Source organism: Oenanthe melanoleuca, chromosome 15 (genome assembly GCF_029582105.1).
Source record: "Oenanthe melanoleuca isolate GR-GAL-2019-014 chromosome 15, OMel1.0, whole genome shotgun sequence".
NCBI classification, from domain to species: domain Eukaryota; kingdom Metazoa; phylum Chordata; class Aves; order Passeriformes; family Muscicapidae; genus Oenanthe; species Oenanthe melanoleuca.
This window is the reverse complement of record NC_079349.1, coordinates 3452841-3480125: the sequence shown is the minus strand read 5'-3', so window position 1 is coordinate 3480125 and position 27285 is coordinate 3452841. Positions and strand designations below refer to the sequence as shown.

The 27285-nt window shown below is 52.7% G+C and overlaps 2 protein-coding genes across 4 annotated transcripts; one reads left to right on the top strand and one right to left on the bottom strand.

The window, feature by feature from the left end:
- Positions 1-1116: 1116 nt before the first annotated feature.
- On the bottom strand, positions 1117-12327 carry ACAD10 (acyl-CoA dehydrogenase family member 10). Of its 3 annotated transcripts, none has more exons than XM_056504693.1 (14): positions 12228-12327; positions 11141-11362; positions 10304-10452; positions 9572-9766; positions 8483-8641; positions 7593-7752; positions 7078-7219; positions 6731-6799; positions 5839-6020; positions 5150-5300; positions 4519-4664; positions 3913-4086; positions 3179-3483; positions 1117-1515 (listed from the first exon to the last, which is right to left on the bottom strand). In XM_056504693.1, exons 2-14 carry the CDS (start codon positions 11295-11297, stop codon positions 1453-1455), a joined length of 2052 nt encoding a protein of 683 aa, XP_056360668.1. In that variant the 5' UTR covers positions 11298-11362; positions 12228-12327; the 3' UTR covers positions 1117-1452. The 3 variants fall into 3 exon arrangements, with proteins under 3 accessions (XP_056360668.1, XP_056360670.1, XP_056360669.1); XM_056504695.1 differs by having other exon boundaries at positions 11141-11298; positions 12228-12312; XM_056504694.1 differs by having other exon boundaries at positions 12182-12235.
- BRAP (BRCA1 associated protein) lies at positions 12317-26417 on the top strand. The gene is made up of 12 exons (XM_056504696.1): positions 12317-12492; positions 12641-12799; positions 13263-13464; positions 14179-14368; positions 15664-15777; positions 16188-16336; positions 17867-17942; positions 18442-18580; positions 19574-19683; positions 21244-21333; positions 23092-23195; positions 24195-26417. The coding sequence occupies exons 1-12, from the start codon at positions 12411-12413 to the stop codon at positions 24553-24555; spliced, it is 1776 nt and encodes a 591-aa protein (XP_056360671.1). The 5' UTR covers positions 12317-12410; the 3' UTR covers positions 24556-26417.
- The last annotated feature ends 868 nt before the right edge of the window (positions 26418-27285 follow it).

Here is a 27285-nt window from a genome sequence, read left to right as displayed (position 1 = left end):
CTGAAAAGAAATCCTCTTGTGCTGGATCTCAGCCTCCCTCATCCTTGTCCCCCGTATCCCTGAAGGGATTCCCGGACAGTGCCTCCTGGGCAGCCCTTTAGAAAGTGGCACTCTCAAGGACTCTTGTCCTCCCCGCTGTCCCAGCCCTGCGCGTGTTAACCCGCCCGGGGAGATGCCAGACCTGTTCCACCTGCAGAGATGTGCCCGTGTCTCCCAGAGCAGGCTCAAGGGATCCCCAGGGCACGTCAGAGCTGAGCTCCAGCTGGGGCTAAGCCCTCAGGAGTGTCCTGTTGCGTCTTCTGCTGATCCCGGCATGACACTGAGCACTAGTCAGTGTTAAATAAAGCTTTTGGGTCTCTCGAGCAGCCCCTTCCCTCCCCTGGGGCCTGGAGATCCAGCTGCACTAAAACCCCTCAGGGCAGACGCGGCTCAGCCCCCTGAGCCTGCCTGAAGGAGGTGGGAGTGCAGGAGTCAGGTGCCGGCTGGGAAACCATCCCAAATATCTGGGTTGGGCAGATACAGGCTCAGCTCCCTCCCCTTCCACAGCAGAGCCAAATGCCTGAGGTTGAGGTGGAATTTCACCCTGGAGCTTGGGAGAATCCAAGGCTCAGGTTACTGGCTTCCCTACAGCCTCGTGGTCCTTGTGCCGAGAGCCAGCACGGCCCCCCCGGGCTCTCGGCAGGGCTGGGAGGTGCTGGCCACCCCGGGCACATGGGCTGGGAGGCTGCACCCACGCTGGAGGAGCAGGAGAATCCAAAGAACCGTACCCATTACTTTAATACTTAATTAATAAAACATATAAATTGCTCCTGCTCATAAAGTTACCACGGTTGTTCCCACAGTTCTCCCCCTCCTCTGGCCCCTGTAAAGCACTGAAAGCTCCCATTGATGCAGCCTGATCCTCCATGGTCCCCAAAGAGACCCCACCACATTCATGGGACCATGGAGTCCTCCCAGTTTCTCCCAGTTCCACAGGCACTGCCTCAGCTCTGGAGTCTCCCCTGAATGCAGAGACCTTGAGGACTGGATTCAGTTCCTTCCACCACCAAAGACTCTTCCAGCATCTGCAAGTTGCTGGAGGTTGTGCTGAAGAGAGACGTGCAGAAGGAGCAGAGACACGCTGGTCCATTCTCTTTATTCCCAAAACCAAGCCTTGCACCCCAGCCAGGTCACTCCCAACAGCTCTCCCTGCTGCAGTTCTGACTTCCTGCAGCCTCATGATGCAAGGATGGGCTTTGGCCTGTATTGAGCCAGGCAGTAACAGCACAGATAACATCAAACACCACTGGAATTGAGAAGCTCACAGGCTGCCCTTAGCACGGCCTCTCCCATAACACAGTGGCTAGTTTGGGTCCCCATCCAAGGTTTCCCAGTGCTGCAGCTCCTGGCTCAGCTCTGGTTTGGAGATTCCTGTCCTGTGAACCCCTCGGGACCCTCAGCCAGATGTAGAGCTCAGGTCCAAGGGAAGTGCTGGGCTGGGATGAAAACATTGTGGAGATGTTCTGCTCCAGGAACCTGTGAGAATGAGAGCAGAGCCTGTGTGAGCACACAGGGGGCTGCAGGAGCAGGGCAGGATGGCAGCAATGTCCCAGAACTTCCAAATGCCCTGGGGACCAGTGCTGGGGAAACACCCTCACTGGGGACCCCAAACAGACAGGACAAATCACCCCTCATGCTCACAGGCCCCAGACTGCAGTGGGATGGAAAAGGCCCCAAAAGGGAGGGTCCCAGTGTCGCTTTTTGAGTGAGGGAAGGCTGGAGCCTCAGGAATCTGCTCACCTCGGTGCCCTGAGCTGGGGGAAGAGGATGTGACACATCAGATGTCTGGTGCCCCTGGTGCTGCCCCCTCTGACAGCCACATGGCTCTGAAGGAGAAACTGAGCTTTCCTCTGCTCCTCTGGAGAGATCTCCCCAGAGAGCTGCAGGACAGGCAAACCTTTGGGATCAGTGTGTGTAATCTGCTGGCTCCTGCTGTGGGGTGAGGCAGGATCAGCTGAGATCCTGCCCTGCTGGGCCAGGAGTGCCTCAGCCAAGGGCCTCTGGCTGCCCAGCTCCCAGGGATGACCCTCCTCCCCTGGCAGTGCCAGCTGGCACAGAGCAGCCTTGCCCTTGCCCTTGGCTGTGCCCAGCTCTGGAGCACTGTGGGAGTTCCAGGCTGAGAATATTTGGCTGTGTAACAATCCCTCTGCATTATCTTGCTGTTGCAGGCAGCAAAACTCCTCCCCTGGCTTTCACAACACACTGCCACAGCAAAGGCTGACAGTGCAGGGATGATGCCAAGGGAAAGAGCAGTGGGATGGATGTGGAGGTGACAGGGATGAGGGGGCTCTGTGGTGCCACACACCAGGAGCAGCATCTCCACAAGCCCAAGGCATGGAGTAGCAAGAGTGTGGCAATCCTCACGTTTGGAGACTTGGCAAAGATGAATGTTTCGAGGAAGGACAAGATCTGCTCATCTCAGCACCTCCAAATTCCCCACAGCTGCTGCTTCCCTGCCCTTTCCACCTTCTCAGAGGATCAGCTGCCAAGTGCCCTGACAAGCTGGTGTTTGCTGGTTTCTGCCAAAGCACAAAGAAACACTTTGGAAGGACACCTGGATATTTTTTGGCAGCTGAAAGGAGGTTAAGTAACCCACTAGAATTTGATAATGCCACTAGAATAATCAAGAATATAATCTTGGTAGCAGCCCAAGGGTGGGGCTGTTTGCTTCCACTCACACTGTGAATGGAAGCTGGGGAGGTGCAAGCAGCTCCCTGCTCCATGTGAGGGACCTCCCAAGGGAGCACAGTGTAGAAGGAATTAACTCAGCCTTTCCCAGAGAGAGACAGGAGTGAGGCTTCCCTGGACAGGGAAAGGTAAGGAACAACCATTTCTTCCTGGACTGGCAAGTGCTAAAAAGCCCAAGCCCAGCCAAGCTCTGGGCACACCATCAGCACAGATGGCAGGACCTTGGGAGAGCAACCACAGCTGGGATGGTGTTAATCTGCTCCCCTTGGAAAGGAGTGCCATTTTCCAAAATCCCTGTCTCCCAGGATACAAGCTCTGTTACAGCCATATGAACCCAGCCCTTTTCCTCCAAGCCACTGGACTCCAGGAGTGCCAGATGTCTGATGTGAGCCAGGACACTTGGAGGCCGCAATCCCCACCCTGCAGAGCAGCTTCAGCACAGATGTCTCACCTGCAGTTCTGGCAGAGGATGTGGAGTCTCCACTGGATGCCCATATTTTCCACCTTGCAGCACAGACCCTGGGCCACCCCCAGCAGGGGCTGTGGGCACAGGGGCTGCCCCAGGCCGTGCCCAGCTGCTGTAACTCCTGCTCAGGAGTGGCCCCTGCCCAGCCCAGGTGCTGCACTGCCGTGCCAGCAGCTTTGTGGGGGGGAGCTTCTCAAACACACGGAATCCTTCTTTAATGGCAAAATCCCAAGCCAGCTCAGCCACAAACTCTGCATCCTTGGGGCTGCTGTCACCTGGAGCTGGCCTCCCTGGGGACAAGAGAACAGGACACTTGTTTGGAAGAGCCTCTGTTACATAATTACATCCCAAACAGCATCGTGTGCCCTCCTCTGGGCCAGCCCAGCAGGACTCGAGGAAATTCCTCTCTAAGGGATGTGAAAACATCAGATTTAATTCTGATAAAGGCTCCAAGGCCACACCTGATGTGTGCAAACAAACAGACAAACAGTTCTCCCCACCTCCCTGTGAGTGCCTTGGCAAAGGCTGGTGCTGAGCTGGAAGGTCTGAGAGCTCCATCTGTAGGACACAGATCTGGGCTTCCAACTTTGGCCTCTGCTCAGTTCTCCCAGGAAAGCAAAGACCCCACAGCACAAACAGCAAGCAGGAACAGGCAGCTCTGTGCCCATGGCTGTGCCCTGTGCCCATGGCTGTGCCCTGGGCCTGGCTGGGCTCCTCACCTGCCAGGGAGCCACGGTGACATCCCTGCAGCATCACAGCCAGGCGGAAAAAGGCAAAGGCCAGGTAGAAGTTCCAGTTCTCCGGGCGCTCCACTCCCATGTGGCTGCAGTACATCTGGGAATACTCCTCTGCTGTGGGAATTCCCAGGTGCCCCAAGTCACACTCCCTCAAACCTGGAAGATGGGAAGAGGTAACGGTGAGTGAGCTGACAGAGCAGCTCAGAGCTCCCCAGGGATGGTGAGAGCCTTGTGGCACAGCCAGGCCCTTCCAGGAGACACCTGCACCCTCCAGGACCTGCACAGCTGCCGTGCTCTGTATGGAACTGTGGGGTTTGGCACCAGAGATCCCTCCTAAATGATGGAACCTTCTGTTTAACCCTGTGTTTTTAACTTAGGGCACAAACCACTCCTGATCTGCTTCACAACTTTCCCACCCAAAAGAGCTGCCCAGCTTCCCAGCTGGAGTGAGAGGGAAAATAATGCAAACCCAGAATCCTTTCTAGCTGCACTGAGCCCCGCTGCCAGCTGAGCTGCTTGGGCAGGAGCTGATCTGTTCTGAACTCTGGTTCCTCTGTGTGTGCCAAAGGTGACTGTGCCCCTCTGTACCTCTGCGAGCACCAAAGTGGGCTGGCAGGAAGAAGCTCATGCAGTTATTCGCCAAATCACACATGGGATCTCCCAGAGTGGCAAACTTCCAGCCCAGCACAGCAAGGACTTCTGGCCTGTCTGGATGAAAGACCAGGTGGTCCATCCTGTATCAGAGGGAAAAAGAGATCAGAAAAGTCTCCAGAGGAGGGAAAAATCCCAGTGCTCAGCAGCAGTAGGTGCTTTCAGTGCTCTTCACTCTCTTCAAAAATTGCCGAGTCCTTGGAAGGCAGCACAAAAAGTGAAAGATTAATTTCTGCAAGCAGAGGATGGAGGTTACTCAATATTGAACTCCATGGTTAATAATGGACTAAACTGTGCTTTGGAGTATGAAACCAAGTGAGTCAGAGCCTCAGATCAGGGCTGATTCCTGAGTATTGCAGGAAGAGTTGATGATCCTCCAGTGTTAGACCAGCATTTGCAGCTGCTGGATGAAGAAACTGAATCTCATTCCCTGGGGATTCTGACCCTGACCCAAAACCCAGTTTTTGGGCTACTCTGGAACTGCTGGCCCAGCCCAACCAGCATCTTTTGGAGTTTGTGGACATTTTACACTCAATGCTTGTTTCCTTCCTGTGCTCCAGGGCAGTACCTGAAATCACCGTGCACCACTGTTGTCTTCTGGGATTCAGGAAAGTGCAGAGGCAGCCACTGGATGAGCCTCTCCATGGCTGGGATAACATGAGTTTCCACAGCTCGATAGTGCTTGGTCCAGGTCTCAACCTGCTGCTGGATGTAATTCCCTGGAACAGAGGAATGGAGGCTCCCAGGGAAAGGCACAAAGAAGTTTCAAAAGGGACACAGAAAAAGTCAAACTGCCAAGTCCAGAAACCTGATTTAAGCTCCAAGAATTGAATTGCAATTTCCAGAGGTCTCACACATTCTTAATCGGGCACTGGATTTAATATTTAGGTGGAAATAATCCAATCCTGGACAAAAATGCAACTTCTCTGCCAGCTCCAGGAAGCTGAGCTATCTCTGCAGAGGGACTGGAGGGGATGCTTGGGGAGGTTTGGTCAGAGATGGCAGCAGAGAAGTTACTCCTGTGCCCACACTGGGCAGAGATGGCAACAAACATGGCAGGAGGGGAGGTAGGAGAACTTTGGGAACCCATGGGAAACCTGGATTTGAAGAGCTCTTCACACCCTCCCACCACACCTGGGGATTCAGACTCTGGACTGCTCATCTTCACTCTCCCACCTGCCCCCAGTTTGGTCCATCCTGCCTATCCCTTGAAGAGCTGACACACAGGAGAAGAAGGGATCCAGAGGCTCCTCTCACCGTGCTCCCCCAGGTCCTGCAGCGTGGCTGCTCCCAGCTGCAGCCTGTGGATGCTGGCCAGGGTCTGAGCCATGGCGCTGTAGCAGGCGCTGCGCCGGCGCAGCGGCGCCGCGGGCAGGGACACGGCGCGGGGGATGTGGCCAGCACGGTGCTCCAGCAGGCAGAAAGGAGTGCCAAGGATGCTGGGGAAGCAAATTGGGATCAGTGGGGCTGAGCTCGATTCTGCTGCTACCCCTCAAATCTCACCTGAACCTTGAACATGCCCCCCAGGCCTCACCTGCGTGGGCAGGGGAAGAGCAGCCCCAGCAGCACTTGGGGGCTCACTGGAGCCCAGCTCAGGCTGCCTCAGGCTGTGGCAGGCTCAGCCCTGGCCCTTCCAGCCCCTGGGAGCTGAGCCTGGGGCCAGGCTCCAGCAGCAGCTGCTGCCCTGCTCCCTGCAGTGGGTGTGAGCTGCACTGTCAGGCTGCTCACAGACAGCAGGAGCAGTGGGCACACACTGAGCTGCAGTGCAGAGACTGATTCCTGAGCAGCCTGACGGGTGTCCTGTCATAGACTTGCTGCTGTCATTGCTGTCTGAGGTCTGGCAGTTGGAAAAATCCTTTCTTTACTGCAAACCTGAGCACTCTGTGTCAGCAGGAAGCCCTACAATATTGCTTTATAGCTGCTTTTCAAAGAGAGCTTTTGGACTAATTGCTAAAATGGGACACACCTAAACCAAGCCGAATAAAAGTGATTCTGTCCTTTGAACTTCTAGGGGCTCCCCCAGCCCCACACTGCACAAATGTTCATTAGATCAGAGCACTTAGTGAGCTCTTGTTCCTTCTCTCCTCATTTTTGGGGGAATCTGGCTGCAGTTGTCGAGCCCAGAGTGAAAGCTGAGGGACAGGATTACCTTCTGTCCTCACAGAGAGCAAGCACAGGGGGCACAGGAACACCAGCCTCAGCCAGAGCCTTCAGAACCCTGCAGGGAGGGAGAGAGGAGCAAAGGAATCAGTCCTGGAACTGCAGTGTTGGAGGGAGACACACATATCACTGTGCTCATTTTTAAATACACTAAGAAAACGTGGCTGGGGAGAGGTGAAAGGAGCACAGCCACATCTTCCCATGGCCCAGAGCCCTCAGACCAATCCCACACTCTGCAAAACAAGGGGAGGTCATAAATGATCCTCCCCACGTGTCCTGCTCCTCTGGTGCTGAGGCAGCTCCTCAGGCACAGCAAACTGCAGCAGGACCTCTCACCTGTATTCCTTTGGGATAGAAAGGCCTGAGGGGCCATCGGGAGGCTCCTCCTCCTTCTTCAGCACCAGCAAACGACCTCCAAACTTCACCAAATAGCTGCGGGTGGACTCTCCGTGGTCAAACTGTCTTAACTCCAGTGGGGCTGGGAGTTGGGAGCAGAGGGTCAGCACTTCTCCAGGCTCTCCATCCCCTTCCTGCCCCTGGGGCTGACATCTCACTCTGTGTCCCAAACCCCTGGGGAACATGGCAGTAGCTCACAGATATCTCCCAGGACAGGAATATTTCTGGCTTCTCTGGCAACTTGTGCTCAACCCCTCCCAAAATGAGAAAGTCCTAAAATGTTATTTCTTATTTCTAGGAAAGTGATGGATCACAGAAACTGGAATGGCTGTGCTGTTTGCTTGGAGATTAGGAGCCTTTCTTTAATATTATTTTTCAATCTCTTTGTCATATGGAATAAGCCAGCTCCAGAATATCCAAGTTTTCTGATGGAAGGGCCAAACCCACTGCAATACCTGTTGGGTGGGCACCAAGAACATCTTCAAGGTACTTCTGCAGACGATCCTTTGGGATTTCCATGCCTGGTCTCACTGAGCGAGTATAGGGAACAAACCCTCGCAAAGGAAATCCCAAATGGGTTTCCAGCTCTTTGAGGGCTGCTTCTGGATCATCAACCTGAAACCAGGAGGGAGAGAGTAGCACTGGGTGACAGATAGAACACAAAATTTCCAGGTAAAGAGAGAGCCCTGCATGGTTGGGATGCATTTATCTGTGAGTCTATTAGCATAATCCACTGACACACAGGAATTCATGGGTCACTGCCTGCCAACACAGAGCTTCCCTTTACTCTGCCCTGGAGAGGTGTGGTGGTGGCACAGGCACTGTGAGCTTGGGCTGGGATAGGAGCTGGAATTCCCTCTGTGCAGTCCAGGGGAGTGGAGGTCACTCTTTCCACCAGTGCCACTTTTGTCCTTTCCCCAGTGGTGCCAAAGTAAAACCCCTGTGCTGACTGACCCCAAAGCCTGGGGGTAACCTGTCAGTCCCCAGCTGACTCATCCATGAGGCCTCAGAGTTTCTGGGAATTCATTAACTGGGGCTCATTTTCTGGTGTGGTTGTCTCAACCATACAGTTGGGGCTGTTTCTCCAATAGGGAACCAGAGGAACAGGAAGGAGAAGAGACTTCCCTGAGGTTACACAGGGTTTGGAGCCATGTGCAGACTTTGCCAGTAATCCCTGCAAGGATTACTGGATCCCACCACATCCTGCAGGGACAAGCACAGGCTGGAACAGAAAGCTTGGCAAGAGCCAGCCACTGCCACTTGAAAATCCTAAGCTGTTCAAACCAAACAGCTTCTGCACCCAAAATCCATCCCCAAATCCCACCCTGGCTGTGTCACTTTGTACCTTCACAGTTTTCATGCCAAGCTGAGCTGCTGCCTTCAGGTTCTGGCTGCTGCTGTCCAGCAGGATGGATTCCTGGGGCTGGACACCCAGGTGCTCCAAGCACAGCTTGTAGATCCCAGGGCTTGGCCTGGGCATCCCTTCCTGGTGTGATTCAACCATCTACAGCAACAACAGATGGATTATGCATGAGCCTGCTGTGACCACAAACATCTGGGCAGTGCTGGAAATGGAGATGGGAGGATGGGAAAGAGACTGGTCTAATTAACATGAGAAATAAAGGAGCTGGGGAGGCCGTGGTTCCAGGGACTGTGTGGGTGCCAACTGCTTTGGCCATGGCTCCTCAGCTCCAATCAGCCAAACAGGATCAGCCAGTCCTTGCATGGAAGATATCCAATGAGATGTCCCAATGTGGGAGACTCACTGGGTGTCCCAGACCAATTGGCCAGTTCTGTCCAAGGAAGCCATGGATGGCAGCACCTGGAAAAGCTTCTAGTGGATGGATATAAAGCCAACACTAATGGAAATCCAAATTTAATTATTTTTCTCCCACTAATTGCTGTGCAGGGTTGTTGCTCCTGTTCCAGGAGCAGCACACACCAGAGAGGCCATGGGCATTGGAGCCTTGAGGTTCGTGGCTAATCTGGGTCATCTCTGCAAAGGTGAGGTGTGTTGGGAAAGGGGACTCTGCTGGGAGAGGAACATCTGCATGTTAAGGCAGTGGGTTTTTTGCAGGAAGGACTATTCAAAGCTTTTTTGTTTATTTGTTTTTTAAAGCAGGCAGGGTACTGAATAATGGGATTTATTTCTAGTCTGGTGTTCCAGTTCCCAAGTCCTTTATCTCCATCGCTGCCTGTGCCTGTTACACAGAGCCTCGTGGTTGTGTGGGCACTTTGCAGTGGATTAGCAAATGTCACTCAGCCCCTCTCCAAGTGCCTACAAGAATTGTGTCAGGAAATGCTCTCCCAGGCTGCTCCACTGATGTCAGCCAAACTGTGCTGCTGCTCATCTGCTACCTGCACTTAAGGAATATCAGCTGCTGCTTTCACAGGTGGAGGAACAGAGCCCCATTTGGGATCCATCCAGACTTACCACATCAAAGAGCTGTTGGTCCAGGGGCAGGGACCTCTCTGCATCCCCCAGGCACAAGTTGTGGCTCAGCAGAGCTGTCTTAAGCCCTTCTGCCCGGATACACTGAGCTGCTTCTGCCATTATGGGGAGCTGTTTTATCATCTCATTTCGGATTAAATCCCAGAGAAAGGAGTGCACTGGAACACGGGCATTTGCCTGAGAAACAGAGAAACCCCAAGAGTGATAATGGGCCAGAAATGGGGTGAAAATAAGAGTGGTTGGGTAGGTAGGTTGCCTGATCATCTTCTCTTGCTGTCCTGCTTCCTCTGGTAGCAGAAGGCAGGCAGGGAATCTCTCAGCTACATTGCTTTGCCCAAATAAACAAATGTTCTCACATTCCTAATTCTACAGCAGAGATAAAGGGCTGGTTTTGGGAAAGAGAAATCACTGGGACTGTGCTGCCTTGGGATCAAGGCAGGTTAGAGACAGATACTGACAGCTCAGCAGGCAGGGAAGGAATCTGCAATTTAGACTGAGATGTTTAAAAAGGACTTTATTCCAGCAGGAAATTAAGGCAAATTCATCTGCCTGCCTTGCAGGATAATGGTGAAAATCTGCCTGACAGCAGTGCTTCCTAGATGGAAAATCCAGACCCTTCAACCAAAGAATTCCTTTTTAAAGCCCCTCTTTCCTCACTGGACCTGTTTCTGTGCAGTCAGGAAGCACAAGGAGAGCAGGGGGGAGTTTGCTTACAATCTCAAAGCACTGCTGTCCCAATTCCTGCAGGAACTCCACAGCTGTCAGCTCTCCTCTGGAATACTGCAGAGAGAGGCTGTTGTCCCCTCCAGACAGTGCAGCTTGCTGGATGGTGCCAGCTGGAATGCAGCTCCGGGCCTCCCAGCCTGCATGGACAACAGCAGGGAAGCCAGGAAAGAGCATAAGCAGAAGTGGGAAATCAGCCTGGAATCCCTCTGAGGCCCAGACATGGCCCAGCACTGTGAGAGTGATGTGCTGGACTGGGGTGATTGACCCAGCACAGAGAAAAGAGTTTGGGCCTGCTGGGAACTGCATCCTCATCCCTGTGTTTAGTGTGGAGAACTCCTGAAGCTGCTGAAGGACTGCACCAGCCTTGGGTGGTATCAGGTGCTGGCACTACAGGACAGCGTTGTTACCAGGGGTTCAGGGTGGTCACTGTTCCTGCTGAGACTTTTGATGGCAGAACAGGTTCTCACCATCACAAGTTCTTGGGTCCCTCAGCAGAACCAGCTGAAAGTGACACCTAAAATTTATCTTCCCTCCATGCACAGGAACAACAGGAGCTCTGGTGACCAGGGACCAGATCAAAAGAACAGCTGGAGCTCTGCCAAGGCTCAGTTAGGCTGAAATATCAGGGAAAGGTTCTTCCTCCAGAGGGTGCTGGGCACTGCCCAGGCTCCCCAGGGAATGGTCCCAGAGCTGCAGGAGCATTTGGACAATGCAAGGATTGCTGGGTTGTCTGTGCAGGGCCAGCAGCTGGATGATGATCCCTGTGGGTCCCTCCCAGCCTAGGACATTCTGTGATTCTGTGGGATCAGGAATGGGAACACACACCTGTGGCTGTCCTGTGAGGGGCTGGGAGCAGCACCCCACTCTCCTCAAAGATCACAGCTTTGTAAGAGAAGCCTCTGGATTGCTGCTGGCTCAGCAGGAGCTGCCGGATCCCGGCACACAGCAGGTTCTGGGCACGGGCTGCACCCCTCAGGTACATGCTGGGAACCACAGGAGGGGCCAGGGAAACTCACACCTCAACAGAGGAGAGAGGCTGGAGCACAGCTGTAGAATTACAGGGGAAAATGTTTATTTATGCACACAGAATCATGGAATTGTTAATGGAGAAGATCTCCAAGATCATCAAGTCCAACCTCCCTGGACCCACCAAACCCTAGGGCCAAGGGCCACCACTGCTTATGCTCTGAGCAATTCCAGGGATGGTGACTCCACCCTGGGCAGCCACTTCAGTGTCCCAGCCAAATCAGGGACCCCAAATGGGGTTTTACACAGGGTCCACATCCCTTCAAGTGCTGGGGACAGTGGGATCACTGACACACACTAATTACTGATCAAAATCAGTGACGGCAGCCCTGTGACAAGGGACACAAGGTGACATGGCCTCAAGCTGTGCCAGGGGACGTTCAGGTTGGACATCAGGAAGAATTCCTTCATGGAAAGGGTGGTCAGGGAATGGAACTGCCCAGGGAGGTGGTGGAGTCCCCATCCCTGGAGGTTTCCAAGGAAGACCTGGACGTGGCACTGGGTGCTGTGTGACAAGGTGGGGACGGGTCAGGGGCTGGACTCAATGATCCCGAGGGTCTCTCCTCTCGAGATCTCGAGGTCTTTCCCCCTCAGAGATCCTGGGGTCTTTCCCCTCAGAGACCCCGGGATCTTTCCCCTCAGAGATCCCGGGGGTCTTTCCCCCTAAGAGATCCCGGGGGTCTTTCCCCTCAGAGATCCCGGGGGATATTTCCCCTCAGAGATCCTGGGGTCTTTCCCCTCAGAGACCCCGGGATCTTTCCCCCTCAGAGATCCCGGGGGTCTTTCCCCCTCAGAGATCCCGGGGGTCTTTCCCCCTCAGAGATCCGGGGTCCCTCACACCTCCCGGCCCGGCAGAGGCAGCGCTGCCGCTCTCGCGAGAACGTACCTCGAACTCTCGCGAGAAGCAGCGGCCGCCCCTCGCAGCCCCCCGCGCGCTGCCGCCGCCGCCGCCGCGCCGCCTGCTACGTCACTGCGCGGTGACGTCACGGGGTCAGAGGGGAAAGGTGCGGGAGGCGGAAGCGGCGCCGGTCCCGTCGCGGTCCCGGTCGGCGGCGGCCCCGCGGAGCCCATGAGCGTGTCCCTGGTGGTGATCCGGCTGGAGCTGGCCGGGACCTCGCCGCTGCCCGCGGGCTTCGCCTACAGCGCGGCCGGTGGGTTCCCCCCGCCGGGGGCACGGGCGGGGCGCGGGGCAGCGCGGCCGGGCCCGCTCCGCAGCGCGCAGCTGCCGCCGGGAGCCGTCCCGCTGCTGCCGGGCCCGCGGCTCCGCGCCCCGTCCCAACGCCTGCTTTGTCCCCGCAGCTCCGGACATGGCAGCGGAGAGCACCGGCGCGGCCCCCGCCGCCCTGCCCGCCTGCCTGGAGGGGAAGGGCCCCGGGGAGCGGGCGGCCATCCTGCACCAGCACCTGGGCCGCAGGGAGATGACCGACGTGATCATCGAGACCATCCAGCCGCGGGCAGGTACCGGCCGGGCGGTTTGGGGAGGGGTCCCGGGGCTGTCACCGGCCGGGCGCTGTGGGGTCTGGGGGTCCCGAGTCGGTCCTGCGGATCGGAAAACAAGCGGAGGAGTTCAGCAATGGGCGCTGGGTGCGGGTGGCAGAGCTGGTTATTCCTGGGGGGCGCTTCCCGCTGAGCTCAGCCCCATCCGCAGCAGTCCCGATCTCCGGGAGCAGGGACAGGACCCTGGAGCTGTGTCGGGGGGTTCAGGCTGGAGCTCAGGAAAAGGTTCTTCCCCAGATAGTGCTGGGCACTGCGCAGGGAATGGTCCCAGCCCTGAGGCTGCCAGAGCTCCGGGAGGGTTTGGATATCGCTCCCAAAAATGCCCAGGCTGGGGTTGGGGTGTCTGTGCAGGGCCAGGAGCTGCTCTGGGTGATCCATGTGGTCCCTTCCCCTCGGTAATGGGGAAACTTTGCCTTTGTGAAAGATGAAGCAAAAGCTGCCATGGAAGGAGGAAAATCCTCAGAGGCTTCATCAGCTGAGGACAAAACAAAACAGGAGGATCAAAGCAAGGAGTGTGAGGCTGCTCCAGACTCGCCTTCCAAGCAGCTCCCAGACCAGATTTCCTTCTTCAGCGGGAACCCCTCGGTTGAAATCGTTCATGGAATTATGCACCTGTACAAAACAAAGTAAGAATTCCTGATTAATGGTAGCTCAGCTGGGGATGGGAGGGTGAGTTGGCCACCCTGGGGCTGTGGCTCCTGAGCAGGGACAAACAGGAAGGGTGACTTGCTCCTGGGAATGCAGAGGGTGACTGGTGTTCGTGGTGGAGCTTGGGGCTGGCCTGGGTGGCACCTGTGACAGCTGTGTGTGTCCCTGGGGGTGTTGAGGGCTTGTGAGAGTCTAAGACAAACAGATTTAAAAAAAAAAGGCATTTGAAAGCAGCTCTCCAAAGGATCCCACAGTTAAATAGTGATCTCTGGTGGCAGCCTGGGAAGCTGTGTGAGGCAGGAGGTCTCATCCTGTATTCCAGGGGTTACAATTCCACACCACTCCCCTATCATTGTGTGAGAACTCCCATTTCAGGTCTTCCTGAAAGCCACCAGGAGCCACAAAATAGACATTGGGAATAGTGACAAACATTGCTCCGTTTTTCTAGGAGTAATGCTGAACATCTGGGGCTGTCCAACTTTAGTTGTATTTATAGAAAAACAGCTGTCAAACTATTCCTGGCAATCCCATTGTTCTTGGAGCTGCCCTTGGCTGAAGGATACCTGTTGGTGGTCACTCACCACAGCCCCTTCCTCCTCCCTGATGACAAAAGGGGGTTAAAGTTTGACAGCAGAGTGGCTGGGGCTGTGTGTCCAGCTGTGTGTCCAGCTGTGTCCCTGCTGTGTCCCCAGCAAGATGACCTCCCTGAAGGAGGACGTGCGGCGCAGTGCCATGCTCTGCATCCTCACCGTCCCTGCCACCATGACCAGCCACGACCTCATGAAGTTTGTGGCCTCCTTCTACGAAGTGATCGAGCACATGAAGATCATCAGAGACTCCACCCCAAACCAGTACATGGTGCTCATCAAGTTCAGCTCCCAGGTGAGATGCTGCCAGCATTCCTTGGCTGCAGGAGTGTCACACAGTCAGTGCTCAGGAGGCTTCACTAAGCAGCCCTGAGTCTTACCTGTGGAGATGCAGCCCTGTTCTCCTTCCCAGAGAATTCCCAGGACTGCTGAGGTTAATCCCACACCTGGAAGCAGTGGCTGCCACGTTCTGGCTGTCCTGTTCTTTTGGCAGGATAGTTTTCAAAGATTGGTCTGTTTAGAGTTCTCTGCTCTCTCTCAGCTTGTTCAATCTTGTACACCCAGCCAGGGGAGCTCCCTTTGTTTTATGAAAGACTTTTCCTGCTTTTCTGAAGTCTGAGAGCCTGGGATGAATTAATGCCCAGATAACAACAGTTTGCTCCTTCAGGCCCCTTGGACTGGGCAGCTTTAAATTCCCCCCTCAGGTTCCTGTGTGGACTCTTTCTCTTGGACATTCTTTTCTCCAAGCTGCACATGATTTATTTTGGAGTTCAGGGAGAGGTTTCCCCCAGCTGTGAATTCTACCTGAGAGATTTCCCCAAGCTGTTTGTGCAGATGGAGGATTTGTGTGAGTTTTGTGTTCATTGCAGTAGTTACAAAGATAGTTTTATATCTCTTGTTGCATTAAATTCCTCAGGCAAATATTTAGTGTAAACAGCCTTGCAGCAAATCCCTAAACTTTTGCTCAATTCACCCTGAAATTCCTGTTTCTCAGGCAATTCCCTGAAGCTCTGTTGACCTCAAGTGGCTGTGCCTGCAGGTAGCAAAACAAATCTCCAAGTTCTCCTTGCTCCTGCCTGGAATCCCCAGGAGAATGTGGCATTGCTGATTGCCTCAGTGCAGTGTGGTGCTTGTGGAGAAAGGGTTTGGGGAGCTCCTGAGGGAAAAGGAATGATTGATTTGGCAAGGTTTGGCTCTTCTGCCCTGGAAGGTGCCTGGGCTGTGAGTGGTGAATGGATTCTCTCCCATAGTTAAACTTGCTCCTGTCCCTGACACCAACCTGCAATGTGACCCTCTTACATTTTTGCAGAGACCAAATTTGCTTTGCAAATGCAGTGAAATTGCCAAGAAAGGGTAAAACAGGTGCTGAAGGGAAATCCCCAATTCCTGCTGAATGCTCCAGTGTCAGTGTGGTGTCACTGCCCTGAACTTCACTTGTGTGATGCCAAACCCAGTGCCTGGAGCTGCCTGAAACCCCTCCTCTGGTGTTCCAGGGAAGAAGGGAGGATCTGGGATGTTTCTCCTTGTCTCCCTTGGTTGGATCACTGGGATGTTTCTGTTTTTAACCAATTTCCCCTGCTGTGTGCCCAGGCTGATGCAGACAGTTTCTACATGGCCTGCAATGGCCGGCAGTTCAACTCCATCGAGGAGGACGTTTGCCAGCTCGTGTATGTGGAAAGGGCTGAAGTCTTCAAGTCAGAAGATGTAAGTTTGGTTTGGTTTTTATCCCTGCACTTCAGAAGGCTTTAACAGGATTATTTGGAGAATAAGCAGCAGAAATGATACAGCATCCCCAACTCCATTTTGTATTCCAGCTCTTGGAAGAGTTTGCGTGGTGATTCCATGGACTTTGTGCCTTGGGTTGTAATTTAGGGAACCCACAGAGCACAGTGGGGCTGGTTGCAGGTGCAGCCCCTTCACTGAGCCCTGCCTGTGGCCTTTTGAATGTTGGGGATCACTTTCTTGTCTTTGCAGTGAATTCCCAAGCACTGTGCAGCCTCACAGCATTGCTGTGTTGTTGTTTTGAGCCCTGGTGCCAGCAGTGATGGGAAGTTGGAGTTAATTGCTGGTAATGGGAAGGTGCTGAGCAGCTTCTCTCTGCTTGGTGCTTGCAGGGGGCCAGCCTGCCTGTGATGGACCTGACAGAGCTGCCCAAGTGCACTGTGTGCCTGGAGAGGATGGATGAGTCTGTGAACGGGATCCTCACCACGCTGTGCAACCACAGCTTCCACAGCCAGTGCCTGCAGCGCTGGGAGGACACCACGTGAGAGCCTGGCCTTTATTCCCACCTCTGAGGCCCTGCTTGGAGTTGTGCTGACAAAGCTCTGCTTGTCACTGTGGGGGCAGGAATTACTGCAAGTCCTAATGCTCAGTTTTTCCCATTAAGGGGCTCCCAGAGAGAAATCTCCCCGCCAAAAGTAATTGAACAATGATTCCCAGGGGCCTCGCTGCTGAGGCAGGGAGGGGGGTGTAGAGGAATGCTGATTGTTTCAAAATACTCCAGGAGAAAAGTGCTGGGCTAAACAGGCCTGGCTGCACACACAGCCCTGCTTCACTCAGCCTTGGCAGCTCAGCCAGGCCCTTCCTGGGCACTGCAGATGGATCTGCTCGTGCCTGGAGCTGAGGGGCCACTGACTCTTTCCTCTTGGTGCTTCCCAAATCCCTGTGGAGTGGGATCTTGGGGTGCCTGGAGCCCCCAAGTGCTGCTGTCAGCCAGGGGGTTTGCCATTCCTCTTTGCTGGTTTGCTGCACCTCAGGCAGGCACAGACACTGCAGCAGGAGGCTGCAGATCCTCCCTGGGGCTGCTCCATCCCTGCTATCCCAGTTCCTGGATTCTCTGATGGGATGTGAGGAGGATTGTAGCTCTCTGTGGCCTGTCACTCCTAAGCCAGAGTAACAGAACTCAGATTAATCAGACTGGGAGCTGTGCAGGCTGATGGGCTGCTTTGCTCCATAAATCCAGTGGAAATTTGGGGCAGTAGAGCATAGTATAAGCAGAACTTATGCTCCCAGTCTAAGGAAATGACAAAGGAAAACCCCTGATCTCCTTGCTCAGGCACCACAGAGGCTGCAGGTGCCTGAATTTGAAAAAGAACTGACTGCAGCCCAGTTGTCTCTTCCCTGGAAGATTTCTGGAGCTTGCCCAGCAACTAATGAAAAATACATAAGCAGTCCTGGCAGCAGGATGCAGCCTCAGTTATCCCATTCCTGAGCTGAGCTGCTGCTGCTCCAGGGCTGGACACAACTTCCTTCTGTTCTGGACTGTTCTGTCTTTGTGGCAGCACCAAGGGAGTTCAAAAAGAAATGAAAGATCTGGATCTTTGGTAGATCCAAAAGGGATTCCTACTATTGATTCTTTTAGGGTACAGTTATGGGATGTTCTTCCTGGGAAAGATGAGATTGAATCCTTTAGGTTGGGGTGGGATTGAAGCATCTTCTCAGGGTTGTTTTAAGGACTGAGGGGTGTTTGCAGAGTGTCACTTGGCTGCCCCCAGCAGTGTGTAGTTCCAATGCCCTTCCTCAGTGTGTAACTTCTGTATAAACCCCTTGGACTGCAGCAAAACAAGATCCAGCTGAAAAGGCTTTGGGAGAACTGGTCTTTGCTCTGTCCCCAGCTTAAAACCAGTAACTTTGTGTGGAATGAATTTGGGTGGGGTAAATGTGAGCTGATGGGTGATAGAGGAAACCTGCTGCTGCACAAGGCATTTCCCTGGAGCTCTCTGGCTCTCTTCTCAATGACTGCAATGGGAAGATGTTGCTCCCTGTGTCTCATGATGTTCTTGTTGCCCTCCAGGTGCCCTGTGTGCAGGTACTGCCAGACTCCAGAGCCTGTGGAAGAGAACAAGTGTTTTGAGTGTGGAGTTCAAGAAGTAAGTAGGTGGGTGGAGGTGAGATCTGGCCTAGATCTGACTGCACAGCTGTCTGGGTTGCTTTGGGGCTTAATTCTCAGCCTGATTTTGGGCTGGTTTGACCAGCCAGTGGGGTATCAGCTTTCCTTTTGAGGGAAGGGATGTTACCTCACAGGTTTCCTATTCTGACAAATCTCTTTGATTCTTAGATCAGTGTGACAGCAGGGAGCTAAACCAACCTGATGCTGGTGGCCCTCCAGAGCTTGCTGAGCTCTCATTCCTTAGCTAAGGCCACTCTCCCATCTGGGTGGGATTTATCCATCCCCTGCAGGGGTGTTGCTGCCTGTGATGGGAAGGGGGAGTGGGAAAGCAGAGAGGGGGAGTGGGAAAGCAGAGAGGGGGAGTGGGAAAACGAGCGCTGCTCACTGCTGAGTGTGACTGGGGTGGGGGTGGCTCAGGCTGTCTCGGGGTGCTGCTGCCCCCCCAGAGCTGCCCCCCAGAGCTGCCCTTTGTGTTGCAGAACCTGTGGATCTGCCTGATCTGCGGGCACATCGGCTGTGGGCGCTACGTGAGCCGCCACGCCTACAAGCACTTTGAGGAGACGCAGCACACGTACGCCATGCAGCTCACCAACCACCGCGTCTGGGACTACGCCGGGGGTGAGCTCACAGGGACACGGCTGGGGGAGCCACACCTGCCTGGGGTCTGCCAAGAAAGGCAGCAGCTTCTCTTTGAAATGGGGAATGTAAACCCACTCCCCCCAAATTATTATAATTTTGAAATTAAGGGGCTCTCAGGATAGGAATAGCAGTTCTGTACTAAGAAAATTAAAATAGAAATGCAGTATTACAAAGAACAATCCCAAAAACCCTGACACCCTCTCAGTCAGTCAGGGTGTTGGCACAGTCCCATTCAATGGTGGCTGCATCCTCCTGCAGGGGCAGATGTGGTTCAGCTGGAGCAGTGCTCCTGGAGAAGGTGCAGTTTCCTCTGAAGGTCCAGGGATGATGTGGAAAGGTCTGGCTTTCCTCTGGAATCCAGTGGAAAGAAGGTCCCTTGGTGTCCAAAATCTCAGTTTTTATCTGGGTAGGAAAGGTTTGGCTCCTCCCCTGGGTGGAGCATCTCCCAGTGGGATGATGTAATTTTATCAATCATACAGTGGGACTCAATGACCCAGCAGCAGATGATATCTTCCTGGAGAGAGGATGGGTTGTAGAAAAGATAAAGATGATTGCCCAGCTGGTTTAAAGATGGCCCATTAGCAGATAATGTGTGCCAGGAGATCAGGGTCACTGCCCCACCTGGCTTCAGCAGATGGTGACAGAATTCACATTTCTGGCCACATCAACCCAACAAAGGGGAGCAGCCATCTCTGCTCTAACACCTTCCTGGGGCTGGAGGAGTGAGAAGACTGTCACAAACCAAGGCGATCCCACAGCATCCCTGGAATTTGTTACTCCTTTTCCATGCATTTGCCCTGTGCTGTTGTAATAAATACCCCATAAGGTGGCTTGGAGGAATCTGCTAAAGAACAAATCCACGTGGTGGTGGCTTTGTGCCTTGCCAAGGGGCAGGGTCTGGGTGGTTTAATTGTGCTCCAGGATTGGGGTTCCTCAGATCTGAGTGCCCATGGTTGGATTTTCTCCCCCCAGACAACTACGTCCATCGGCTGGTGGCAAGCAAAACTGATGGCAAGCTGGTTCAGTATGAGTGTGAGGGGGATATGTGCCAGGAGGAGAAAATTGATGCCTTACAATTAGAGGTAAATATTTTCACTTGTTGGACTCTGTGTTGTGGAAATGTTTCCAACCCCGCCACGACCGCGGTTCAATCCCATCAGCTGAGGCAGCAGATCTGCTCTCAGCCTGGAGGGAATTGTCTCCAGGCAGGAGCAGGATGGGTTTACTGCCTTTTTTCCTCCCCTTTTTTTTTTTTTTTTTTTTTTTTTTAAGCCTCTCCCTGGCTCTGCAGAGCCAATGCAGCGCAGTGTGAGCTGCCTGCAGTGTTGTCCTGTGGTCACTGGTGATTGAGGAGGAGCTGCTTGTGCTGCTGCAAACAGAGACACTGGAGGGAGAAGTGGATCTGAGTCGCCCCCCAGACCCTTCCTAGTGGATCTGTGGCGTGGATTCAGAGCCAGGATCTGTGTGGAACTGTCAGGTTGGGTAGTTTAGCTCCCAAACTGAACGAGGATGCAGGAATCCAGAGCTGTGTGCTCACCTTGGCGAGCACAGAGAGCTGACAGTCTGATGCCAGCCCTGTTCTGTTCTCTTCTCTTGAACAGATAATGGTTTATTTATTTTTGTACCTGTTGCCCAGCTTCTCCTCTCCTAACTAAAGGAGAGGAGCTTGAAATCCCTGCTTCAGTGAGCAGCCACTGCAGCACGATTTCAGCCGCATTAGACACGAGGGTTTGTGAGGAGGAACAGCCCACAGAGACCAGGCTGGAGGAGCTCATTGCTCACATAAATATTGGGTTGCTTTTCAGTGAATTTTCTGAATAACACTTAAATGCTAAACTAGCTAATTTTAACCCTTTTTTTCCTGTGAGGTGGTTGCTTAAAGCATGTATGATCTCTCTTTCTTATGAGATGGAAAGATTCAAGAGAGAATGAATTTGGCAGAGTGCTTTGGCACTCGGAAATTACTGAGAGTGATCAAGGCTCTGTGCATGTTTTAATTTGCTAGTGAATGCCTAATTTGATGCTTATTAGCCTGATGAAAAGGAGTAATCACCTTTTTCAACCTTCTCATAACTCATTTGCAGAACCAAAAGGGAAAAGATGGGATGGATGTAGGGCATAGATCCTTATTCAGATACCAAAATGACATTGGAATGGGCCATACATGTTGGGGAAGAGTAATTGGGAATGGTCACAGAGAGCTGAGGGTGCTTTCCCAGAAATCTCCTTATAGCAAAGCTTGGTATGTGCATTGGTCCTACTGCACAGGAGTTTGGGTTGTGGATGGGAGCTCTTCCCCTCAGCCTTTGGGATCTCAGGCTCTCAGAGCACAGGGATGAGTGATGCTTCATTTTCCTGTAGAGATTTTTTGCTATTCCCATGAAAAATATGTCTCTTCCTTAAACCAGTTCTTGGCTTGATACTTTGACTTGATCCTTGTTGGGCTCTAAAGGCTTCCCTTAATTTCAAAAAAACCCAAAATCTTTTGAGGGGGAAATCAAACTGATGAAAGCCATCAGATGGTTCTGTTCTTGTGTGTCCAGAACCTCCTGATTTCATCTGGTTAAATTGACTTGTGGATTGGAATCCTGAGGGCTCCTTAACCAGCAGGGCCACCCTGACTGCTCTGTGTCTGTTTTCAGTATTCCTATTTGCTGACGAGCCAGCTGGAATCCCAGCGGATCTATTGGGAAAACAAGATTGTCCGGATCGAGAAGGACACGGCTGAGGAGGTGAGCTCTGCCCTGGGCCTGTGGAAGGGTCCTGGCCCTGTTCAATGGGAGAAGAAGGAGCTGCTGGATCTCTGGCTGAGCCTGGGCACAGCCTGCTCTGCTCCCAGCTGGGAAAATTGGCTCTGAGATGGATCTGTCCCTTATCTGGCTGCTCCCAGGGAGCAATTTGCTGCTCAGTGGTGCAGAAGCAGGTAGATTGCCACAGAGATTGCAGCTTGATTTAAATGTGCTGCTGGGGAAGTGCAGCAGTGGTGGAAGGCAGCTGTGGTGCTGCAGGATCCCGGAGCCATCCGTCTCTCCAGCTCACATCTCCAGGGAATGGTGGTGGAGCAGAGACAATATGACTTTAATTTGCTCGGCTGCAGAAGGTGGAACTGTCTCTCTGCTCCAAATGCATATTGATTTGCCCTTTCTTTTTGATCCCCTCTCTCTCTCCTCATCACCCTTTGGGAAAAGTTCAGAGTCTCCTCCTATAAAGCATCCTGCAGGCAGGACTGCTTCAAAATGTCACCAGGAAAAATCCAGGGAGGATATTCTACTGCTTTTTTACTCTATGTAGATTCTTTCAACCAGGTTTAAAGTGAGTCAGGACTTAGAATTAAGTCCTTAACTTTCTTCAGGACTTCTAATTAACCATTTGAATATCTGCAGTTAAGTAAAAATAGAAATTGTGACTGTTGAAATGCTGGTCATTGACCTTGTCCTAAAGAACAGTCCCAGGAATCTTAAGGAGAGCCCTAAAAAAGGAAAATAAATATCAAAAATCATCTTGCAAGTGGCCAGGAGACACAATTCTCAAAGCAGCTTCAAAATGAAACCACTCTGATCCCTGCTCCAAACATGATTTCACGTTTAAAGATCTCAATAATTTTATCCATGGCACTTGCTCCCTGTAAGTCTTGTCTGGATCAGTGCCACCATGCAGTCTATTCCATTATCAGTGCTCAGGCTACTTCCCCAAATTATCCATCAGCTGCACAAACATTCCTTGATTAGGACTGGAAGGCTTCAAACTGCTCTGCATCCGTGTCTGGTGACACTGACATTTGTCCAGACTGCTCCTCTAGGAAAGCATTTTCTATTGAATTCCTGCCCCACTGCATGTGAGCACACTGGAAGGGAAACAAGAATTCCTGACTGTAAATTTCCTGTAAGTCTCATGCTGGAGGTTTGACACCTGGAGAAGGAGAGCTTGGCTTTCTCCAGGAGCAGCAGCTGGAATGGGGCAGCAGAGGGAAGAGGAAGGCCGTGGCCAGGGGATGTTTGTGTTTGTGTGAGGGAGATATTGGTGTTACTGGGTCAGTGCCTTATGACAGCACTGCTGAGTCAGCCCCTGTTCATCTTCACACTGAGTTCTCTGAGGTTTAGTTTAAAATGAGCAAAAACCCAGCCTTGTAACACCTTGAGGTGGAAATCTGAGTTTGCTGATGGATCCAGAACCACAAGAGTGGCCAAAGGAATGCTGGATGCAGGCAGGAAGAAGTTAAGGAGCTGCTGCAGCTTTTGGCAGTGCCTGGCACAGATCTGCAGCCAGAGTTGCTGTTCTGTGGGAGCAGCTTCCACGGCAACGTGGCTCCTTGTCTGGGATCCCAGGGGAACACGGGGGGTCCTCACCACAACAGAGCCTTGGCCCCAAGCTTTCCTTACCTGGGAGAGGAACTGGTCAAAGTCTAGGAACAGCTCTAGAAAACCCAATGTCCTGATGAAAGGGCAGTGGACTTTGAGCTGTTGGAAATGCCCCTGTGTTTGTTTTTACAGATTAACAACATGAAGACCAAATTTAAAGAGACCATTGAGAAGTGTGACAGTCTGGAACAGCGGCTCAATGACTTGCTCAAAGAAAAGCAGTCAGTGGAGAGGAAGTGGGTACCATTGCCAGGTTTAGTTCCATGCAGCCATTAAAACACTGTGCACTGACATACAACAAGGAAAAAAAAAAAACAAAACCCTGCTATTCCTGGGCAATTTGGAGCTGTTTGAGCTGCATTACTGAGAACATGGCTTGCTTTAAAAAAAGCTCTGATTTCTGTAGGTGTTCACAAATGGGAAGTGTCTGAGTGAGCACAGCTCTGGGGCCCTAAGCTCCCTTTCCACGCTCTGCATGTTTAGCATTCAGAGATCCTTCCTCTCCCTGCTCTGAGGGAGATGCCAGCCTGTTCTGCCCTTGGTGGGTGCATCCAAAGGGATGAAAGGCAGCTCAGCAGAGGCATCACCCAGCAGAGAGGAAAACACAGATCTTGGGAAGTCAAGATGCCAAGCCTGGGAATTGCAGATCCATGTGCTCCCTGGGTGGGACTGTCCCCTCTTCCTCCCAGCCCACGGCCTGTCCTGCAGTCCTGGCTGGAGCAGGGAGCACTGAGCTCCATGCAGCTCACCTTCCTGAGTGGGAAACAGGCAGAGGAGGGTGCCAAGGCCAAAGCAGAGCTGTTGGGAGCAGGAAGCCCTGTCTGTGAATCACAAGGCTGATACCCTTGTGGCAGCATCTTCCTTCCCAGTGCAGTGGTATTTTGAGGGTCTTGGAGTGTGGCAGGAGGTCCTGACTGCCCTCAGTTCTCTCAGGGTCCCTTGTAATCCCTGTGCCCTTTTTGGCACCCATTCCAAAAGCTGCAGGTGCATGTCCAAGGTCAGTTCTGTCTCCCAGGCTCACCCTGCCTGTTGCCTGTGCAGTTGGCATTTGGCATGAGATGGAATTGCCTGACCTGGGAGGGATTTCAGAGTCTTGTATTGCCTCCCCTTGCCTATCTTTGCTGGAAAACCAAATTCCAGGTGGGGTTGGTGGGCTGGGGGGTCAGTTATCCATGAGGTGGTGATTGCTCTGGGTGGGCAGTGCTGCTCTCCTGACTGGTGCTTCTCTCTGCAAGGTGCTCCCAGCTGAACAACAAAGTGGCAAAACTCTCCAATGAGCTGAAGGAGGAGCAGGAACTGAACAAGTGCTTGCGAGCAAACCAGGCCTTGCTGCAGAACAAACTGAAGGAGGAGGAGAGGGTGTTAAAGGAAACCTGTGAGCAGAAGGACCTGCAGATCTCTGAGATCCAGGAGCAGCTGAGGGATGTCATGTTCTACCTGGAGACACAACAGAAAATCAACCACCTCCCAGCTGAGACCCGCCAGGAGATTCAGGAAGGACAGATCAACATTGCAGTGGCATCTTCTGCCAGCTCCTCCACGGCAGGCACGGGCAAACCTTCCTCCAGGAGAGGCCGTGGCAAGAGAGGGAAGTGAGAACAGGGATTCTCTGCTCCCACCCTGCAGCTGGCCATGCCAGCAGCAGGCCAGGCTCACCTCGGGACTCGGCCTGGGAAAGCCCAGCTCAGTAAAGCTCAGCTAGAAATTGTCTCCAGAGCTGCTCATAAAACTGGCTGCCAGTCAGTGGAGGTGTCTGTGGTATTTAAAAGCATTTCACTGCACTATTTAGCTGTTTTTAGGCAGATCTTGGTGACCATTTGCCTTCCCTCCTTTTCAGAGCCCCTCCTGTCATGCATTTGACTTTCTTGGAGAGTGTTTTGGGGTGGGGGGTGTGTGTCCATGTCCAACATCCCATTCCCTGCAGGGATGCTGTAGAGTAGGCTCAGCCCAGTGTGTAAGGCTTCTCCAGTTCTTCTCCTGGATTAAAAGTATTCTCAATTAAGAAGTTATTTAATGAACAGTGTAAATTAGGTTATATTCATCTCCTTTTTGTATGTGCAGTCCTGACACTGCAGAACTGCCTGTGCAGGAGTAGAACTGTAGTTTGGAAAGAAAAAGGAGTGAGGTGTGGAAAATAAACCATCTTAGTGGTGTAAGAAACCAGGCAAGTCCTAAAGGCCAATGGTCTGGGAATTTAAAGGCTTTAAGGGACTTTGCTCTGATCTCTCTTCTGTTCAAAGGTGGCCTTTGAGAGGCCAGTGCTTGCTGTGCTGCCTGTGGGGCAGAAAGGGTGAAAGTTTTGTGTTCTGGATGCTGTTTAATGTGGTTATTTTATAGCTATTTCTATAAATTGAGTCATCTCTGAGTTGGGGAGCACGTTCCCAGCATTCCAGTGCTCCTGAATCAGGGTGTGTGTGTGTCCCCTGCCAGCTGCACTGGCAGTGTTGGTGAAAGCTCCAGAGCTGTTCTCCTCAGAGCCAGGTGAGGAGAGGGACAAGCACAGCCTTTGCCAAACTCCTTCCACAGTCCCAGAGCTGTTGGTGCTGGGTCTGTGGCAGAGCTGCCCCTCCACCAGATCCTCACCAGGAGCTGCAGCTCTGGTTCCAGTTCCTGTGCTCACCAAAACGTGGCACTATCCACAACCTCAGCTGGCAAAGCTCCTGTGTGACTTGCCCCAAAGGGACACAGGTCCTGGAAGGGAATTTTGTGCACAAATCTGCTTTGGTTTGGGTTTTTTGTTGGTTTTCACTTAGAATCTAAGACTTGATGCTCTGGGGTGGGAAGTTTTCCCCTGGAGAAGCGACTGTCCTGGTTGCTGTTGTGCTCAGAATCAGAGCATTTAAAGGCTGATCTCTTGTTTAAAATGGCTGGAGAGTCCCCTGTTGTCTTTCCAGGCCACAGGATGATCCTGGTCCTTGTTGGAACAATCATGACCTTACTTTGGAACACAGGCATGAAACAGCCAGTCCTTTATTGCTAGAAGTTGTTCTTTTTTTGGCCCATTGAAAGGGACAGTCCCAGTCCCTGGAATGACCCCAGGAAGGAGGGTGCTTCTCATCCATTTCTTGGCTGCATGGACAGAGAGAGCTGAACTTCCTCATTGGAACAGGGCTGTTAGTGCACTCTGGGTATCCCCTGCTTGGGTTTGGAGATCTGCCCCCACCACCTGGAACTTGGACCTTTTCTGACTTTGTAGCAGGAATGTACACTCACTTTTCCAGTGTGTGGATTGTATTGCCAGGCCTCTGCCTTCTGTAAATGACCCTAAGGACCTCGAGATGTACAGCACGGCTTGCTCTCCTAGAGAAACTATTTTATTTAAGATATATTTTTACACCATTAAGATCCTGTGACCTTTTGCTGAAGGCTTGCTTTGTGTAGAACACTAAAGATGCTGTACTGTATCTTGGAATTCATTTTCAAAAAATGTGATGGAAAATTAAACCAGCGTGCAGTTCTTTCTGCGTTTGTGTTCCACTGGAGGGGAGGGAGGAGGTTATTTTGGAAGTCTGATAGTTTTTAACTTGAAGACAAAGCTGTCCAAACAAGCTCTTGGTCTTCTTTGGGCTGGGGAAGTTGGGCTCAGCTGAGCTGATAGGAGCAGATAAGGCTGGGCAGTTCTCTCTGGGCAGCTTGTGTAGAAAAAGCAAGAATTGAAGAATGCTTTGTGTTAAACAAAATAACTCTGAGTCCATGAGTCCCCTCCAGCTTTTCCTTGAACCATCCCAGGTGAGCAGAGAACCTGCAGTGTGTGTCTGGGTGTTTATTCACTGCTGGAGATAATAAGGCTCCACCAGGCTCTCTCCCTTGGAGACTTCCCACAAGGAAATGGGGTTTGTGGTGAAGGGAAAGGTCCCAGCTCAGGCCAGTCTGTGACTTTTCCTTACCCCTCATCTGTACCCACAAGTGCCTGGAAAAAGCTTTGGCACTGGGACCTCAGCCTGTGGTCAAGTTTTGACATCAGCAAGTGGAGCAGCAGGTCAGCCCTGGCTGTGACTCACTGTCCCCACAGCAGGAGGCTGCAGCAGCACTGGAGAACCGAGATTGGCCAAGCTCCTGCTGTGGTTACAACCCTTGGAATAGAATTTTTTATTTTGAAATCCTGAAAGGAACACACCTTTCCCCAGCTGAACAGCACAGGGGTTTGCTGGCTGTGCTGGGTGGTTTCTCAGGGAGCAGGACACAGCCTGCCTTGGCACTTTCCACGTGGGCTCTGTGGAATAACAGAGAGATGTTCCTGCAGGAGCAAGAAATGGGGACCTGCTCTCCCCAGAGAGAGAGTGGTGGCCAGGACGTGCTGGGAACTTCACTGGATTCTGCTGCTTC